This window comes from Coregonus clupeaformis, chromosome 8 (genome assembly GCF_020615455.1).
Source record: "Coregonus clupeaformis isolate EN_2021a chromosome 8, ASM2061545v1, whole genome shotgun sequence".
NCBI classification, from domain to species: domain Eukaryota; kingdom Metazoa; phylum Chordata; class Actinopteri; order Salmoniformes; family Salmonidae; genus Coregonus; species Coregonus clupeaformis.
Genome location: NC_059199.1, coordinates 27,056,204 through 27,074,745, shown reverse-complemented (window position 1 = coordinate 27,074,745; position 18,542 = coordinate 27,056,204). Strand labels below are relative to the sequence as shown.

General features: G+C 42.4%; 1 protein-coding gene across 1 annotated transcript; it reads right to left on the bottom strand.

The window, feature by feature from the left end:
- Positions 1–497: 497 nt before the first annotated feature.
- LOC121571427 (dnaJ homolog subfamily C member 8) lies at positions 498–17,100 on the bottom strand. The gene is made up of 9 exons (XM_041882870.2): positions 16,998–17,100; positions 15,737–15,838; positions 15,239–15,295; positions 8,581–8,647; positions 8,393–8,487; positions 8,081–8,152; positions 7,886–7,977; positions 2,154–2,229; positions 498–1,865 (listed from the first exon to the last, which is right to left on the bottom strand). Exons 1-9 carry the CDS (start codon positions 17,067–17,069, stop codon positions 1,740–1,742), a joined length of 759 nt encoding a protein of 252 aa, XP_041738804.1. The 5' UTR covers positions 17,070–17,100; the 3' UTR covers positions 498–1,739.
- Positions 17,101–18,542: the final 1,442 nt, after the last annotated feature.

Here is an 18,542-nt window from a genome sequence, read left to right as displayed (position 1 = left end):
CCAGCAGTCTAAAAATGGCAGCATTGCTACACCTTGTATAGCTTCGAGAAATGATAGGCTTAACATTAGAAAATTATGACCAAATAGGCCTACCAATAAACATTTATCCATTAGCTAAAGCAAAGCTATACATGCCCTGGCACCACACAAAGCCAAACATCGATTCGATAGGCATGCAGCTGCATAGACATGCCTCAAAACTCCGACCATGTGGGTGTCCAGAGAATCTGGAATGTGAAGAAGCATTTCAATTGCTTCATCTTTTCTTTGTCTCTAGCCGTAGAGAAAATTTAGTGCTGGTAGAAATTTTTTGCTCTGTCACAATGAATGTGTATTTGTCTTTGCCAAATTAGCAATTTAATGTATTGTCAAATGACTGATTATTAAAGACAAAATGTTGCATAAGACTAAACTTGGCCTCATCATGCTTCACTTACAGACAACAAACTGACGAATCCCTTTGCCTTGATCACACTCATAGATGACCTGACTATTTCTTAAGAATATCTTGGACAATTTTATTGATATAGTGTAACGATTACAGTTCAACTGACAGAAAAACAGCTCTGACAGACTAGGCCGCAACTTTCCTTGGTACTGTAGATTGAGTGAAACACTGCTGCAATTAAACATTTTATATGACAACAGAATGGATGCACAATGCTACTGCTAATTAAGGAAGAACACTAGTGGTTAGATGATAGGTAGTGGGTCACGACCAATGGTAAATTGGGGTAACTTATTTTAATGTATTGGAGAATACAGAGTCAGAGGAGGCATCATCATGGGAATAGGAGTGGACTTTCTGGCTCTGTCCCAAATGACACCCCATTCCCTATTTAGTGCACTTCTTTTGCCCAGGACCCATATGGCTCTGGTCAAAAGTAGTGCACTATAAATGGAATAGGAAGCCAATCGGGAAGCTGCGTCTGTGTAGTGGAATCCCAACCCACTGTGGATTTCACATTCGGATGAGCAGATAATCTGGATGGCAAAGCAAGAGAGAGGGATACTTGAGATGTGGGGATACCCTCTACCTCACTCTACAACCAAGGTGCCTGAATAGAGGAGTAAACCACTTCCATTGTCCTCCAAGAGTGGCTGGATATTCTCCTTGTGTTTCACAGTAAGGGAATAATTCCTTAATAACATGTTATAGCATCTTGTACCTATTGACGAACACAAATACAAGGCAGTCGTTAGCTAAGGATTTCATTATTCTACCCTCAACTAGATTGCCTCGCTTCAGAGTCAATACTTGGTAGACCACAAAATAGGCTTGTAACAAACAAGCTTTTATTTAAAGGTAAAAAAAAAAAAAAAAGGATACAGCACAAAAAGTCCAGTCAAACTAAGGTGGTTACAGAAATGGAAGATTTCCTGTCATCTTTTCTACTTTGATTGAGACCAGTAAGTGTGATGCGCTCATGGAGGTTGCAGATCACAATTATGTACATTAAAAAAACGAGCACAAAACTACATTTCTCAGGAAGGTGGATGCACTGTCAAGTACAAGTAAGAATGTTGGGCTGTCTCGATTCTCCACCCTTCTTCCGAAGTGTGCACTTGCAATGGTGGAATTTTTACAATGGTGGAAACTCCCTCCAGCCAATGCTTACACACCACTCCTATGCTTTTAAACATGACGTGGAGTGTGCAAGTACACACTTCTGGAAAAGGGTGGAGAATCGGGATGTAGCCTTTGGGTAGTATCCTTAACCATCACACCTCAACAGACATCACTCTCTCTGCTCCATCTTGACTTTAGGAGGCTTCAGGAAGGACCGGGGTTTCTTCTCTTTTTTTGCCTTGCTTTTGCCTGCCTGGAAACTCCTCCAACTGTCCACTCGGCCATCCCTTGTTTCCTTGTGAAAATATAAGGTAGAGTCAGCTATGCACGAAGTAAACAGCAATATCGGGCCGACTTCTGAAACAAGTATGACTATCTGCAGTTCACCCTGCTGCTCGTGGAAACGCCATATCCCTGAATCTCAGTTAAACAACTGAAGAGCCAGAAGTTATTCAAGAGTAGGTACTCCATCTCTCCTCATCCCATCTTATTTTGGGTGATGTTGATCAAAGTTTTCTGGTCAAAATATAATTAACAAAGAAGAAAATACTAAAATGTATTTTATGCCCTTTTTTCAACATACCTCAAAGTTTTTCTGCCATTCCCTCTCTCGCTTAGCTTTCTCTGCCGTCTCAATCTCTTCCTCTCTTGCCCTTTTCCTGAGGAGAAAAATAACATGAAACATTGAATGGTATTCCCTCCTTATGGACACAAAAAGAAGACCACAAAGACATTCTGAGGGCCATGTGCAATGCATTCGGGAAGTATTCAGACCACTTGACTTTTCCCACATTTTGTTACGTTACAGCCTTATTCTAAAATCGATTAAAATCTTCTTTTTTTTTCTCATCAAGCTACACACAATAACCCATAATGACGAGGCAAAAATAGTTTAGAAATGTTTGCAAATGTATTAAATATTTTTAAAAACTGAAATTACATTTACGTAAGTATTCAGACCCTTTACTCAGTACTTTGTTGAAGCACCTTTGGCAGCGATTACAGCCTCAAGTATTCTTGAGTATGATGCTACAAGCTTGGCACACCTGTATTTGGGGAGTTTCTCCCATTCTTCTCTGCAGATCCTCTCAAGCGCCGTCAGGTTGGATGGGGAGCATCGCTGCACAGCTATTTTCAGGTCTCTCCAGAGATGTTCGATCGGGTTCAATTCCGGGCTCAGGCTGGGCCACTCAATGACATTTTTTTTTACATTTACACGTCATTTAGCAGACGCTCTTATCCAGAGCGACTTACAGTTAGTGCATACATTATTCTTTTTTATTTTCATACTGGCCCCCCGTGGGAAACGAACCCACAACCCTGGCGTTGCAAACGCCATGCTCTACCAACTGAGCTACCTCCCTGCCGGCCATTCCCTCCCCTACCCTGGACGACGCTGGGGCCAATTGTGCGCCGCCCCATTGGTCTCCCGGTTGCAGCCGGCTACAGCAGAGCCTGGATTCGAACCAGGATCTCTAGTGGCACAGCCAGCACTGCGATGCAGTGCCTTAGACCACTGCGCCACTCGGGAGGTCCCGAAGCCACTCCTGCATTGTCTTGGCTGTGTGCTTAGGGTCGTTGTCCTGTTGGAAGGTGAACCTTCGTCCCAGTCTGAGGTCCTGAGTGCTCTGGAGCAGGTTTTCATCAATGATCTCCCTGTACTTTGTTCTGTTAATCTTTCCCTCGATCCTGACTGGTCTCCCAGTCCCTGCCACTGAAAACCATCCCCACAGCATGATGCTGCCACCACCATGCTTCACCATAGGGATGGTGCCAGGTTTCCTCCAGATGTGACGCTTGGCATTCAGGCCAAAGAGTTCAATCTTGGTTTCATCAGACCAGAGAATCTTGTTTCTCATGGCCTGAGAGTCTTTTAGGTGCCTTTTGGCAAACTCCAAGCGGGTTGTCATGTGCCTTTTACTGAGGAGTGGCTTCCGTCTGGCCACTCTACCATAAAGGCCTGATTGATGGAGTGCTGCAGAGATGGTTGTCCTTCTGGAAGGTTCTCCCATCTCTACAGAGGAACTCCGGAGCACTGTCAGAGTGACCATTGGGCTCTTGGTCACCTCCCTGACTGCTCAGTTTGGCCGGGCGGCCAGCTCTAGGAAGAGTCTTGGTGGTTCCAAACTTCTTCCATTTAAGAATGATGGAGGCCACTGTGTTCTTGGGGACATTCAATGCTGCAGAAAGATTTTGGTACCCTTCCCCAGATCTGTGCCTCGACATATGCACTGACATGCACTGTGGGACCTAATATAGAAAGGTGTATGCCTTTCCAAATCATGTCCAATCAATAGAATTTACCACAGGTGGACTCCAATCAAGTTGTAGAAACATCAAGTATGATCAATGGAAACAGGATGCACCGGAGCTCAATTTTGAGTCTCATAGCAAAGGGTCTGAATACTTATGTCAATACGTATTTTATATTTTTAATTTTTAATTCATTTGCAAACATTTCTAAAAACCTATTTTCGCTTTTTCGTCATGGGGTATTGTGTGTAGATTGATGAGGATTTTTTTTACAAAATGTGGAAAAAGTCAAGAGGTCTGAATACTTTCCCTATAATTCTCCCCAAAATATTAGACTGGTATTACAAACAATACCTACCTTGCACGCAATAACATTGAGTATTTTTTTCTCCCCAATTTCAATCTTGTCTCATCCTGCAACTCCCCAACGGGCTCCGGAGGCGAAGGTCGAGTCATGCGTCCTCCGAAACATGACCCGACAAACCAGGAAGCCAGTCGGCCAAAACCTCCCCTAACCCGGACGCTGTGCGCCGTCCTATAGTACACCCGATCACGGCCGGTTGTGATACAGCCCAGGATCGAACCCGGGTCTGTCGTGACACCTTAGACCGCTGCGCCACTTGGGAGGCCCAACATTGAGTATGTTTACAAGCACAATAATAATTAAATATTAAACTGATTATGGCAATAGGCAGAACTACTGGCAGTAGGCAGAACTCAAAGTCAAAGTAAGCATACGCCGATAAAACACCTGGTTTTCTGAGCAATCTTTCAAATTATTAGGACATGTAAACACCTTAAAACGGTGTTCCAGCTGTGTGTTTGATCTGCACCTGTGCTAGCACCAGCCAAGTGAGCCTCCCTCTTTAGTGCGAGTGAAGTGTGTTTGGAACAACAACGTATGCGTCTTAGAAGTAGTTCACATACAAACTTGATACAGTATGTCCAAACTCAGAATCAAATATGCTTCCCAAAAATAACATGTTCGCTGTGGTAGGACGTTTATTTTGATTGCCGATTTTCTGCAGTTATCAGAGTGCCATCAGGTAGATTTCAGATGCGTCCACGTAAACAGGATTATTTGGGAAATCGTTCTTCTTGCGAAGCATGTAAACGTTTTAAATGAACTATTATATTAATCTGACTATCCACAATAATCGCATTATTGTGTACATGTAACTGCACTCATTGTGAGTCTTTTGTGCTGATATGTTCTATATTTAATGAACGATATACAGTGCCTTCAGAAAGCATTCACACTCCTTGACTTTTTCCACATTTTGCTGTGTTACAGCCTGAATTTAAAATGTATTAGATTACGTTTTTGAGTCACTGGCCTACATTCAATACCTCAATGTGAAAGTGGAATTATGTTTCTCAAAATATTTTCTAAAGAATTAAAAATGAAAAGCTGAAATGTGTTGAGTCAATAAGTCAATAAGTATTCAACCCCTGCATCGCAGTGCTAGCTGTGCCACTAGAGATCCTGGTTCGAATCCAGGCTCTGTCGATGCCGGCCGCGACCGGGAGACCCATGGGGCGGCGCACAATTGGGGCGGCGCACAATTGGCCCAGCGTCGTCCAGGGTAGGGGAGGGAATGGCCGGCAGGGATGTAGCTCAGTTGGTAGAGCATGGAGTTTGCAACACCAGGGTTGTGGGTTCGATTCCCATGGGGGTATAAAAAATAATGTATGCACTCACTAACTGTAAGTCGCTCTGGATAAGAGCGTCTGCTAAATGACAAAAAAATGTGCTTAACAAGTCACATAATAAGTTGTATGGGTTCACTGTGTGCAATAAGTGTTTAACATAAAACGTAAATGACTACCTCATCTCTGTACCCCACACATACAATTGTCTGTAAGGTCCCTCAGTCGAGCAGTGAATTTCAAACACAGATTCAACCACAAAGACCAGGGAGGTTTTCCAATGCCTTGCAAAGGGCACCTATTTGTAGATGGGTAAAAAAAAAAAAAGCAGACATTGAATATCCCTTTGAGAATGTTGACATTATTTAATGTAATGTATTTTTATTTAACCTTTATTTAACCAGGTAAGCCAGTTGAGAACAAGTTCTCATTTACAACTCCGACCTGGCCAAGATAAAGCAAAGCAGTGCGATAAAAACAACAACACAAGAGTTACACATGGGATAAACAAAACGTACAGTCAATAACACAATAGAAAAGCTATGTACAGTGTGTGCAAATGCAGTAAGTTATGGAGGTAAGGCAATAAATAGGCCATAGTGCAAAATAATTACAATTTAGTACTAACACTGGAATGATAGATGTGCAGAAGATGATGTGCAAATAGAGATACTGGGGTGCAAATTAGCAAAATAAATAACAATATGGGGATGAGGTAGTTGGGTGGGCTAATTACAGATGGGCTCTGACAACTGATGCTTAAAGTTAGTGAGGGAGATAAGAGTCTCCAGCTTCAGAGATTTTTGCAGTTCGTTCCAGTCATTGGCAGCAGGGAACTGGAAGGAATGGCGGCCAAAGGAGGTATTGGCTTTGGGGATGACCAGTGAGATATACCTGCTGGAGCGCATACTACGGGTGGGTGTTGCTATGGTGACCAATGAGCTAAGATAAGGCGGGGATTTGCCTAGCAGTGATTTATAGATGACCTGGAGCCAGTGTGTTTGGCGACGAATATGTAGTGAGGGCCAGCCAACGAGAGCATACAGGTCACAATGGTGGGTAGTATATGGGGCTTTGGTGACAAAACGGATGGCACTGTGATAGACGACATCCAATTTGCTCTACATCCAGTAGAGTGTTGGAGGCTATTTTGTAAATGACAAAGCTCGTTTGGAGGTTTGTTAACTCAGTGTCCAATGAAGGGCCAGATGTATACAAAATGGTGTCGTCTGCGTAGAGGTGGATCTGAGAGTCACCAGCAGCAAGAGCGACATCATTGATATACACAGAGAATAGAGTCGGCCCGAGAATTGAACCCTGTGGCACCAACATAGAGACTGCCAGAGGTCCAGACAACAGGCCCTCCAATTTGACACATTGAACTATCTGAGAAGTAGTTGGTGAACCAGGCGAGGCAGTCATTTGAGAAACAAAGGCTATTTAGTCTGCCAATAAGAATCGAAAGCCTTGGCCAGGTCGATGAACACGGCTGCACAGTACTGTCTTTTATCGATCGTGGTTATAATATCGTTATTAATTACACTTTCGATGGTGTATCAATACACCCAGTCACGTCAAAGTTACAGGCATCCTTCCTAACTCAGTTGCCAGAGAGGAAGGAAACCGCTCGTGGATTTCACCATGAGGCCAATGGTGACTTTAAAACAGTTACAGAGTTTAATGGCTATGATAGGAGAAAACTGAGGATGGATCAACAACAAGCGTTATGTTTGGGGCAAATCCAACACATCATCACTGAGTACCACTTCACATTTTGAAGCATCATGTTATGGGTATGCTTGTCATCGGCAAGGACTAGGGAGTTTTTTTTAGGATAAAAATAAACAGAATAGAGCAAAGCACAGGCAAAATCCTAGAGGAAAATCTGGTTCAGTCTGCTTTCCAACAGACACTGGGAGACAAATTCACCTTTCAGCAGGACAATAACGTAAAACACAAGGCCAAATATACACTGGAGGCGCTTACTAAGACAACTCTGAATGTTCATGAGTGGCCTAGTTACAGTTTGGACTCAAACCATCTTGAAAATCTATGGCAAGACTTGAAAATGGCTGTCTATTTTGCACATTATAATTTTTAAAAGAATAATGTGCAAATATTGTACAGTCCAGGTCTGCAAAGCTCTGGTGTTGACTCTGGTGTGAATACTTACGTAAATTAATATTTCATTTTCAATAAATTTGCAGAAATGTCTAAAAACATGTTTTCACTGTCATTATGGGGCATTTTGTGTAGATGGGTGAGAAAAATGTCAATTTTATCCATTTTGAATTCAGGCTGTAACAAAACAAAAAATGTGGAATAAGTCAAGAGGTATGAACACTTTCTGAAGGCACTGTACCTCCAAATGCTTCATGTAAAATATTCAGTTGACTGAAATGACACCGTTACCTTTCATGCATGTCCTTGGCTTCCCTCTCCTTCCTCTTGATTTCAAGCTCTGCAAAAAGCTTCATAGTCTGCTTGTACACCGCCTGTCTGAACTGAGGATCAAGAGAAGAGTGGTTAACTTAGTAATATAACAATAAGCCCATCTCAAAAACAGCCTTACATCTGTTACACATTTATTTAACCACTTGTCAATACCATTTCTGGGTCATCCTCCTCCACGAATTGAGGCTTCCCATCCTTCTTCAGCTGTTTCTTCTTCTCTTTCATCTGTTGCAATAAAAAGATGCCACAGCACATGATACTTCAACTGCAATACATGAACTCAACTGTAATAGTGGCATCACTAGTATTAATACAATTGTACAGTAAAGTTGCGTCCCAAATGGCACCCTATTCCCTTTATAGTGCACTACTTTTGACCAGAGCCCTATGGGAATAGGGTGCCATTTGGGAAGCTACTCTACCTATGAGAGGTGTGAACAGAGGGACAGGCGGTTATTTACTCACATTATGTTCAACATATTCCCTTCCTGCTTGGATCACATCAACTGCCCTCTTCTTCTGTTCCGGGTCCAGTAGGTTTTTGTATGCCTTGTCCACAGCTAGAAATACAGTGGGATTGGGGTTGTTAAGAACTCTTTGAATGTATTAGGCTAACTGATGTAGACATACTGTGCCTGCAATCATATTTCTACCTTCAAAAGCTAGTTGTGCTCTGTCTGGATCATCCTGGTTCTTGTCTGGATGGACCAAGATGGACAACTGAAATGGAAGGAGAAAATAGTTCGCTTTCATCAGTGTGAGAATCAACGATATCAAATCAAAGTTTATTTGTTATATACACAGGATACATTGGGGTGTAAACGGTGCAGTGAAATGCTTATTTGCGAGCGAGCTCTCAACAGTGCAGTGAAATATGAACTCAAAATAAAAATTATAATACAAGGCAATAAGTAGTAAAGGCGCAATATAAATAAAGGCAGTAGAGCTTTAAAGATGGAATCTGCATTGGGCGGAAACAGTGCCACTGCCGCCCCACCACCTTTGTTACTGTTGCGGAGCTGAGGAGTGCGAGTAGCATGAAAAATAAAATTACAATACGTAGTGCTATTCTTTCTTGCGCCTAACCGATAAATCAATCAGTTGACCATTTTATCAGCCGATAGGCAAATATTTATGTGAAAGGCTTTAACATAAATATTTGCATCGGTCTTTATTCCACAGATAAAGCGGCGATATTATATACATTGAATTAACAAATAACTCCGCTCATTTGCAGTCATAAAAATAAATCAATGGTTGCCTTAAGAGGGCGCTCTATGTGTTGCTCGTTGAACATAATTCTGCCCTAAGCCACGAGGTGAGAGAGAGTGGGCATGGTTGTTTGACGGTGAGTAGCTTGCCAGTGACAGCGTATTTGAATAAGTAAATAATCAAAAGTACACTATACCAAGCAAGCAGCCCTGTCCTCATCACATTCTCACTTGGTTAACGTTAGCTGGCCAGCTAGCAAGCAATGTAGTTAGGCTCATCTAGTCAGGAACAGAGCTGCCCACTCTCACGCATTGGCCATGAGACACATGCATTTGACCCTCTTCTCACAGCACACCTCATATCTCATGCATTGAAAAGCACTGCTTTTATTTTTCTAATTAGTCCATTGTATAGTCAGCACGTTAACTTTAAAACTATGCTCCAAATCGTTTTGAAATCAGAGCATCTGCAACTGCAATTTAACATCACGAGCTGAACCTCTATCACTGTCATGTCTCGCCACAGCACTGTGAACCGCAGCACATTGAAGCATATGATTGGTCTAGTTATGTAAGGGATGAAGGGGATTGGATGCATGTTTTAAAGAAACGCCCCTCAAGATTACAGTGGAGCTGAAGAGAGAGAACTCGCCGCTGAGTTTATAAAACTCTAAAGAGTAGCACGGTGGCGCTGTTCTATGTGCAATGTTATCAACAAAATTAGGTTGCTGTTACGCCAGTCCCTATTGCAGAATTCAGCCTTTTGACAGCATGTACTAAAGTCAATTTAATTCACATTAGTCCCCTCGTTTGGTGATTGGCGTTTAGGCTGTGACAACGAAAAGCCAGCATGTTTTAGCAAGAGGGTTTGGTAGGGTGCCCTGATTTGTAACTATGAAGAAAGAAATAAAAAAGGTCAAACTGATTGTGAACCCAAAAGTGTACGTTTTATTCTAGAGGGGCAACAATAAATAGAACAATAATTGGGTTAGGGTGTAGGGGCAGATTTATGTAATCTTGTCTTCAGGATATTTTATTATTTATTTAGGTTATGTAGTTTTGCAGCCCTTCATGGACAGTTTTGAATAAGTCATACAAATAGCCATTGGATATGAAATGCTCCAGGAATCAAATATAATTTGACATTTTAGTATTGTGCACATGCTAGGCAGAGATGGTAGGGGAACTCACAACTCATAAACACATAATTTGTCTATGTAGAGTAAGATGACGGCAAGGAGCATCAACTAGTAGGCATAAACCACCTGAATATTGATATTCACTTGATTTTTCTTGAAGGTTGGGTGATTGAGAAATTCATTGTTGTTATAACAAGAACATTTTCAAACACCCAGCACTTCAGGGGAGGCCAACCTAGCAAGCAGGACTTTCTTCCAGCCCTATTTTAAAGAGATAGTTCACCCAAATTACAAAATGTTTGTGTCCTTACCTTGAAAGCAGTCTATGGACAAGGACACTGCAAATACATGATTTGGTTCCCACTGCCATCAACCATAAATATAAAAAAATTGACTTTAAATTTCATCCCCCAAAAATGTCTGTAACAAACTCACTGAATTTTTTGTGTTAATTTAATGTTCAAAGTATCCTGAATACACCTGACCTGTGGTTTTTATTTTGAAATTTTCCACCCTGGTCATACGCCTAAGCCATGTGTATATTTGTAAACAACAGCTGATGCACAAAATCAAATACTAAGGAAGTCTCTAGGTTTTGCTCGCCTGAGGTAGAGTATCTTCTGATAAGCTGTAGACCACACTATTTACCAAGAGAGTTTTCATCTATATTTTTCATAGCTGTCTATTTACCACCACAAACCAATGCTGGCATTAAGATTGAGTGCAATGAGCTGTATAAGGCCATAACTAAACAGGAAAACGCTCATCCAGAGGCAGCGCTCCTAGTGGCCGGGGACTAATGCAGGGAAACTTAAATCCGTTCTACCTAATTTCTACCAGCATGTTAAATGTGCAACCAGAGGAAAAAAAAACTCTAGACCACCTTTACTCCACACACAGAGACGCATACAAAGCTCTCCCTCGCCCTCCATTTGGCAAAGCTGACCATAACTCTATCCTCCTGATTCCTGCTTATAAGCAACAAATAAAGCAGGAAGCACCAGTGACTCAGTTAATTAAAAAAATGGGCAGATGACGCAGATGCTAAGCTACAGGACTGTTTTGCTAGCACAGACTGGAACATGTTCCGGGATTCTTCAGATAGCATTGAGGAGTACACCACATCAGTCACTGGCTTCTTCAATAAGTGCATCGATGACGTCGTCCCCACAGTGACCGTACGTACATACCCCAACCAGAAGCCATGGATTACAGGCAACATCTGCACTGAGCTAAAGGGCAGAGCTGCCGCTTCAAGGAGCGGGACTCTAACCCGGACGCTTGTAAGAAATCCCGCTATGCCCTCCGACGAACCATCAAACAGGCAAAGAGTCAATACAGGACTAAGATTGAATCGTACTACACCGGCTCTGACGCTCGTCGGATGTGGCAGGGCTTGAAAACTATTACAGACTACAAAGGGAATCACAGCCGCGAGCTGCCCAGTGACACAAGCCTACCAGACGAGCTAAACCACTTCTATGCTCGCTTCGAGGCAAGCAACACTGAAGCATGCATGAGAGCACCAGCTGTTCCGGATGACTATGTGATCACGCTCTCCGTAGCTGATGTGAGTAAGACTTTTAAGCAGGTCAACATTCACAAGGCCGCAGGGCCAGACGGATTACCAGGACGTGTACTCAGAGCATGCGTATCACTGACATTTTCAACATGTCCCTGACTGAGTCTGTAATACCAACATGTTTCAAGCAGACCACCATAGTCCCCGTACCCAAGGACACTAAGATAACCTGCCTAAATGACTACCAACCCGTAGCACTGACGTCTGTAGCCATGAAGTGCTTTGAAAGGCTGGTCATGGCTCACATCAACACCATTATCCCAGAAACCCTAGACCCACTCCAATTTGCATACTGCCCCAACAGATCCACAGATGATGCAATCTCTATTGCACTCCACACTGCCCTTTCCCACCTGGACAAGAGGAACACCTACGTGAGAATGCTATTCATTGACTACAGCTCAGCGTTCAACACCATAGTGCCCTCAAAGCTCATCACTAAGCTAAGGATCCTGGGACTAAACACCTCCCTCTGCAACTGGATCCTGGACTTCCTGACAGGCCGCCCCCAGGTGGTAAGGGTAGGTAACAACACACCTGCCACGCTGATCCTCAACAAGGGGGCCCCTCAGGGGTACGTGCTCAGTCCCCTCCTTTACTCCCTTGTTCACCCATGACTGCATGGCCAGGCACGACTCCAACACCATCATTAAGTTTGCAGACGACACAACAGTGGTAGGCCTGATCACTGACAACGATGAGACAGCCTATAGGGAGGAGGTCAGAGACCTGGCCGTGTGGTGCCAGGACAACAACCTCTCCCTCAACGTGACCAAGACAAAGGAGATGATTGTGGACTACAGGAAAAAAAAAGAGGACTGAGCACGCCCCCATTCTCATCGATGGGGCTGTAGTGGAACAGGTTGAGAGCTTAAAGTTCCTTGGTGTCCACATCACCAACGAACTATCATGGTCCAAACACACCAAGACAGTCGTGAAGAGGGCACGACAAAGCCTATTCCCCCTCAGGAGACTGAAAAGATTTGGCATGGGTCCTCAGATCCTCAAAAAGTTATACAGCTGCACCATCGAGAGCATCCTGACTGGTTGCATCACCGCCTGGTATGGCAACTGCTCGGCCTCCGACCGCAAGGCACTACAGAGGGTAGTGCGTACGGCCCAATACATCACTGGGGCCAAGCTTCCTGCTATCCAGGACCTCTATACCAGGCGGTGTCAGAGGAAGGCCCTCAAAATTGTCAAAGACTCCAGCCACCCTAGTCATAGACTGTTCTCTCTGCTACCGCACGGCAAGCTGTACCGGAGCGCCAAGTCTAGGTCCAAAAGGCTTCTCAACAGCTTCTACCCCCAAGCCATAAGACTCCTGAACAGCTAATCATGGCTACCCGGACTACTTGCACTGCCCCCCCCACCCCATATTTTTATGCTGCTGCTACTCTGTTAATTATTTATGCAGTCACTTTAACTCTACCCACATGTACATATTACCTCAAATAGCCGGTGCCCCCGCACATTGACTCTGCACCGGTACCCCCCTGTATATAGCCTCCCTACTGTTATTTTATTTTACTTTACTTCTGCTCTTTTTTTCTCTCAACACTTTTTTGTTGTTGTTGTTTTATTGTACTCGTTTTATAAAAAAATTAATGCATTGTTGGTTAAGGGCTGTAAGTAAGCATTTCACGGTAATGTCTACACCTGTTGTATTCGGCACATGTGGCAAATAAAATTGGATTTGATTTGGAATACATAGAATTGCAGGAAATGAGCTTTCAAACAGTAACATTTTCCATCTAGGGGTTGTGCCAGAGCGCAATGAAATTCACATAGCAAATATCACTCCAAGCTTTCTTCAAAAGTTGGCAGCTCTGCAGGAAGGTAGTTAGCTTAGCTAGCAAGCAATCTGTGCGGACACTGGACTGGCGCCAAAGTGAACACTCATCCTTGATACATTACTGTCTGGGCCCTATTATGTCAGTGGGCTTATTTAGTTCGTTTTCAGAAATATGCAAAAAGCAAGATATTTGGTGCAAATCTATAATTCAGGCGAGATTGTTGTTAGCTAGCTAGCTAAATTAGAACGTGTGTGACTAAAACCAGTGCAGTAACCATTTTACTGCATGAATGTTTTCAGTCGTCAGCACATGCCATTTGGAGTTTAAATATATAGCCAATGAATTTTGTATTGAATAACAGTAATTTACATTACGGTTTCAGTAAGAAAACACTGTCCTAATAAAGAGCTAGCGTGTGCTTGTCATAACAAGCTCTCATTGGGTTTCCACTAGTTACCACTACCACAATGTCACAAAAAAATCATAAAAACAAAAATGTGCTTTTTGGTCTTAATTTAAAGTTAGGGTTAGCCATAAGGGCAGCAATATGGTTAAGAGAAATTGTAGAAATAGGCAGGGTTTATGACTTTGTGGCTGTGGTAACTAGTAACGATCCTCTCATTGCAAGGTTGCCATAAGGTGTTTCTTTACATGACCTTTGACTGTTGTAAAGCACCGTAATGAATCTACTTTGTGACTAAGTTTAATTCATTCAGCCCTTCTTGTTTATTAGTGTGCTTGTAGTGCTTCAGCACAAACACTTATGGATTCTTACCCACTGCCATAGATAGGTACACCTTAAAGATTTGTCTAAGAAGGTAAACTGAACAAGTGTTTTGTATTTACTTTCGTATTTATAGAGGATATAGTTGCTTTTTGGTGGTTATCATGTAAACCACAAATAGAATGTTCTTAAATAACGTTAACTGTAGTACTTAGTTAAGAAATCATCATTTAGAGTATCTGTTAATCTTTTGGAGCATCAATTGTGTTAAAAAATTTATGTTTTTCATTCCATCTCTAAAAAAAAAAACATTGGCAGATATATCAGTAATCGGTGACTTTTGCCTCCCTAAAATTGGTATCAGACCCAAAAATCCCATATCAGTCGGCCTCTACTTCCTTCATGCGTGCAATGATGTCAGAGGGGAAAAAACAGTGTTCGTTGTTTGCACTAACTTCTTTGTTGTTGTAATATCGCAAATGGACGTGGCTGTTTCACCATTAAGGATTTCAGCTTTAAGATATGGTGGGAAATATAAACTGTAGAATATACAGTATTTACTATGAAATGTACTATGTCAATAATATGACAGGTATTTACAGTAGATAAAGTGAGCAGTACAAATAAATAATAGCAGCAGTGATGGTAGTGAGAGAAAGTGTGTATGTATGAATGTGTGAGTAAAGAGTCCCTGCAAATAGTCTCTTAATAGGGGGCAGGTGAATAGCAGGTACAGTATGTGCAGGTGGACTGCTAGGGTTAGCTGTTCAACAGTGTTATGACCTGGAAGCTGTGTTGGAACCGGTAGGTCCGAGACCGGATGCTCCGGTACCTTCTGTCAGATATGTAGTATACCTACCGCTCGGAACCTCTTCTTCAACTCCTCATCTGTTGCCTCTGGATCAATTTGTAACACCTGAAATTCAAATTAGGCATTTCACTGGAAGCAAAGTTTACACTGCATAGCTTAAGCAACACAGTGTATTTACATCAAGCGATTCAAACCTCTTGACAAAGTCGCTGGTGTTGTACAAAGGATGTTACACTACCCCTTTTCCTTTGAGAAACACACTCTTGCACTTTACCATCTTGCCCAAATGCAACAGTCACACAAAGTTAACGTCATTTAACTTCTGACACCAATGTAGCACCTTCAGCGAGTATCTCAAATGGGTTGAAACCTGCAACGATGCGTCTTGTCAGCACAACATCGAAGCCATTACGCCAAGAGACTTGAACCTCTTGATGAGGTCGCTGGTGTTGTACTAAGGACACTTCAATGCAGTTCTACATAACAATCTTGTCACAATAACAATAGATTGACTACAGCTGCATGTGACAGGAACGAGCCACTTACCTCAAAGGGGTTTAAATTGAAGTAGGACGACCCAGGTCTGAGCAGCCGGTCTATTTGCTGCTTCGAGGTTAGCACAGAGTCTCTTTTCTCTATCTGCTTTACCTGTTGGACAGAGACATGTCATATTATGTAGGGTCACAGAAGTTCAGTCATGGTCATATTAGCAAGCGAATGGATATTTACATAATCTTGATCCCTTTCACTGGCCAGCTGGCAAAGCATTATCTGTCGGGACTCATGAGTCCACTTGGGGAAGGTTGGATAGATGGAACTGAGTATGTTTACATTCATGCCAGAGGACTAGCCAGCAGATCCAACCCGCTTGCTTACAGCTGCACTAGGGTCAGACAGGCTTCCTGTGTAGATTAAGACACAGCGGAGCCGGTGCGAGATATGGCTCAGAAAACGTACCTCAATCCAGGGATGAGAAATGTGTTGAACTCCTACAATTGTCCCATTACCCCAACTGTTACACCGAGAAGATTGAATTACTTTAGTTTTACGGTAAACTGTCCGTTTGGTCTTCATGCTAGGTAGCAGAAGCCAAGGCAGCCATTTTGGAATGGCAGTGTCTGCCAACCAGCTCCTGTTGTTGTTAAAGGCTATGTGCCATTCCATAATGGTTGCTGTGGCTAATGCTAGCTAGCATTAGGACGAAAACTGCATTTTCCCTAAAAACTAGTAGTCTTTCAATCTTCTCGGTGTAACAGTTGGGATAATAGGACAATTCGGAGTACTATACAACGCATTCGTCATCCCTGGATTGAGGTACATTTTCCGAGTCATATCTCGCAGTGTCTTAATCTACACAGGAAGCCTGTCCAACCCTAGTGCAGTTAGCTGTAAACAAGAGGGTCGAATCTGCTGTGCTGGCTAGCCAGAGCACAAAACAACAGATCAAGTCCTCAACCATTTCACCACTGTTTAAAATGGAAACAAAATTCCTCTACACTGACAAACAAAATAGCGGTTTAACAAACTATGTGCGTGTTAGGATCACAGAGAAGTGTTCTGTCATATCAACAACACTGCTCTGTTAGCGTTAGCAATTGCTAGCTAGCACGTTAACATACCGTGTTATGCGAGCTAGCTAGCCCCGTTAACGTTAGCTAACTTTAGCCTCTCTAGCTCTTTAGCTAGCAATGTTTGTATGCCTCATAAATGCAAGTCCAGAGGACGAATTATCTGTATTTGTCAAATCCATAATGTTAGGTTACATATCAACACATTGAGTAGCATGTATTTCCTAAATGTATCCTACCTCTGTGTAGAAATGATTGAACAAATCATCCGGACCACTCTGGGTAGAGGGCTCTCCTCCAGCAGCCGCCATCTTGGCTAAGGCTTCATTCCTCTGACGTCACAATATCCTCTATCACATGACTGTCAATGCAGTTTTTGAGTTTTAGCGCTCAAATACATTTATTTAAATAAAAAAAATAGGGACCTTCAATAAATGTCAATGAAATATATATACATATAACAACGATTTATGATCACTAATAGCAGAGGTCCGGTTTCAGGTTGCCCTTTGAAACATTTTCCAAACAATTCAATAAATTGCATACAACATAGCTAGTTGATGTAAAAGCTTATAATACACAACTTTTAATAGAATGTTGCTGAAAACTCGAAAACAAGTTAAAAAATATTTATTATTTAGCTAAAAAAAATATTTGGGTGTTCAAAAATATACCACAACATTTCCCCCAATTATCAAAAAGCAGTTTTCAGTCGGACAATTCCGAGTATCAGCGCGTGTTCCTGGGAAGGGAGCTCTAATCAGATTCCGAGCCCGTGGAGCGTCCTCCACGCGACAGTCTCCACAGTCCATAGAGAAAGTCCTCTAGGTTGGTCAGTCTTGTGTCCAGGGCAGTCAATTTCTGCTCGATCACCTCCTGTAGCCTGAATCCTTGTTGAAACATCGACTGCATGCCCGCAGTGTACTGCAGCTGAGGCGGCAGGGGTTCAAATGAAAATTACCAATCCTATCTCAATCATTGTTGCAAATTATATACATTTCTCTCCAAAATATGAATTAAACTCATGTGTACTGTCTACTACTGATACTGTATGGATAAATATCTTATAAACCCCAGACAAATGTATGATGAAACGTATTGGGCAGTCACCTGGTTTTGATTCCTCTTGATGATTCTAAGGCTGATGAAGAGGATGATCATCAAGACCACAACCAGAGCAAAGGTGACATTGGGCCACTGATGAAGTGCCCAGAACGTGGCATCAATGCAAGCGCCATGGACAGATGTGTCCCGAATGCCCACTTGAGGGAACTCCATTCCAACTTGTGACCACGAGGGGATCCCACAGAGATTCATGCACGCCATCTCTGATAGTGTCCTCTTTTTCTTCTCCGGTCAATTGACGAGGTGTATGCTCATGAGAAACCAAAGTCTGCATATGCAGACTTGAGAAGATAAAATTCCACAACTTCAACCCCTATTGTGATGTAATAGCGCTAGACAACTGTGAAATATGTAATAAAGGAGTACATGTTCAATGGAAAAAGGCACTGTTGCTTTTTGCCAAGCTAAATCATATCCCCACCTTTCACATACACCACACCAGTCTTGAAATCCCAAAGAATAACAAGTCAATTTACTTGAACAAAATGGTATATAAAAAAATACTGAACAAAAAAATAAACGCAACAATTAACGATTATACTGAGTTACAGTTCATAAGAAAATCAGTGAATTGAAATATACTGAACAAAAATATAAACGCAGCATGTAAAGTGTTGGTCCCATGTTTCATGAGCTAAAATAAAAAGATCCCAGAAATG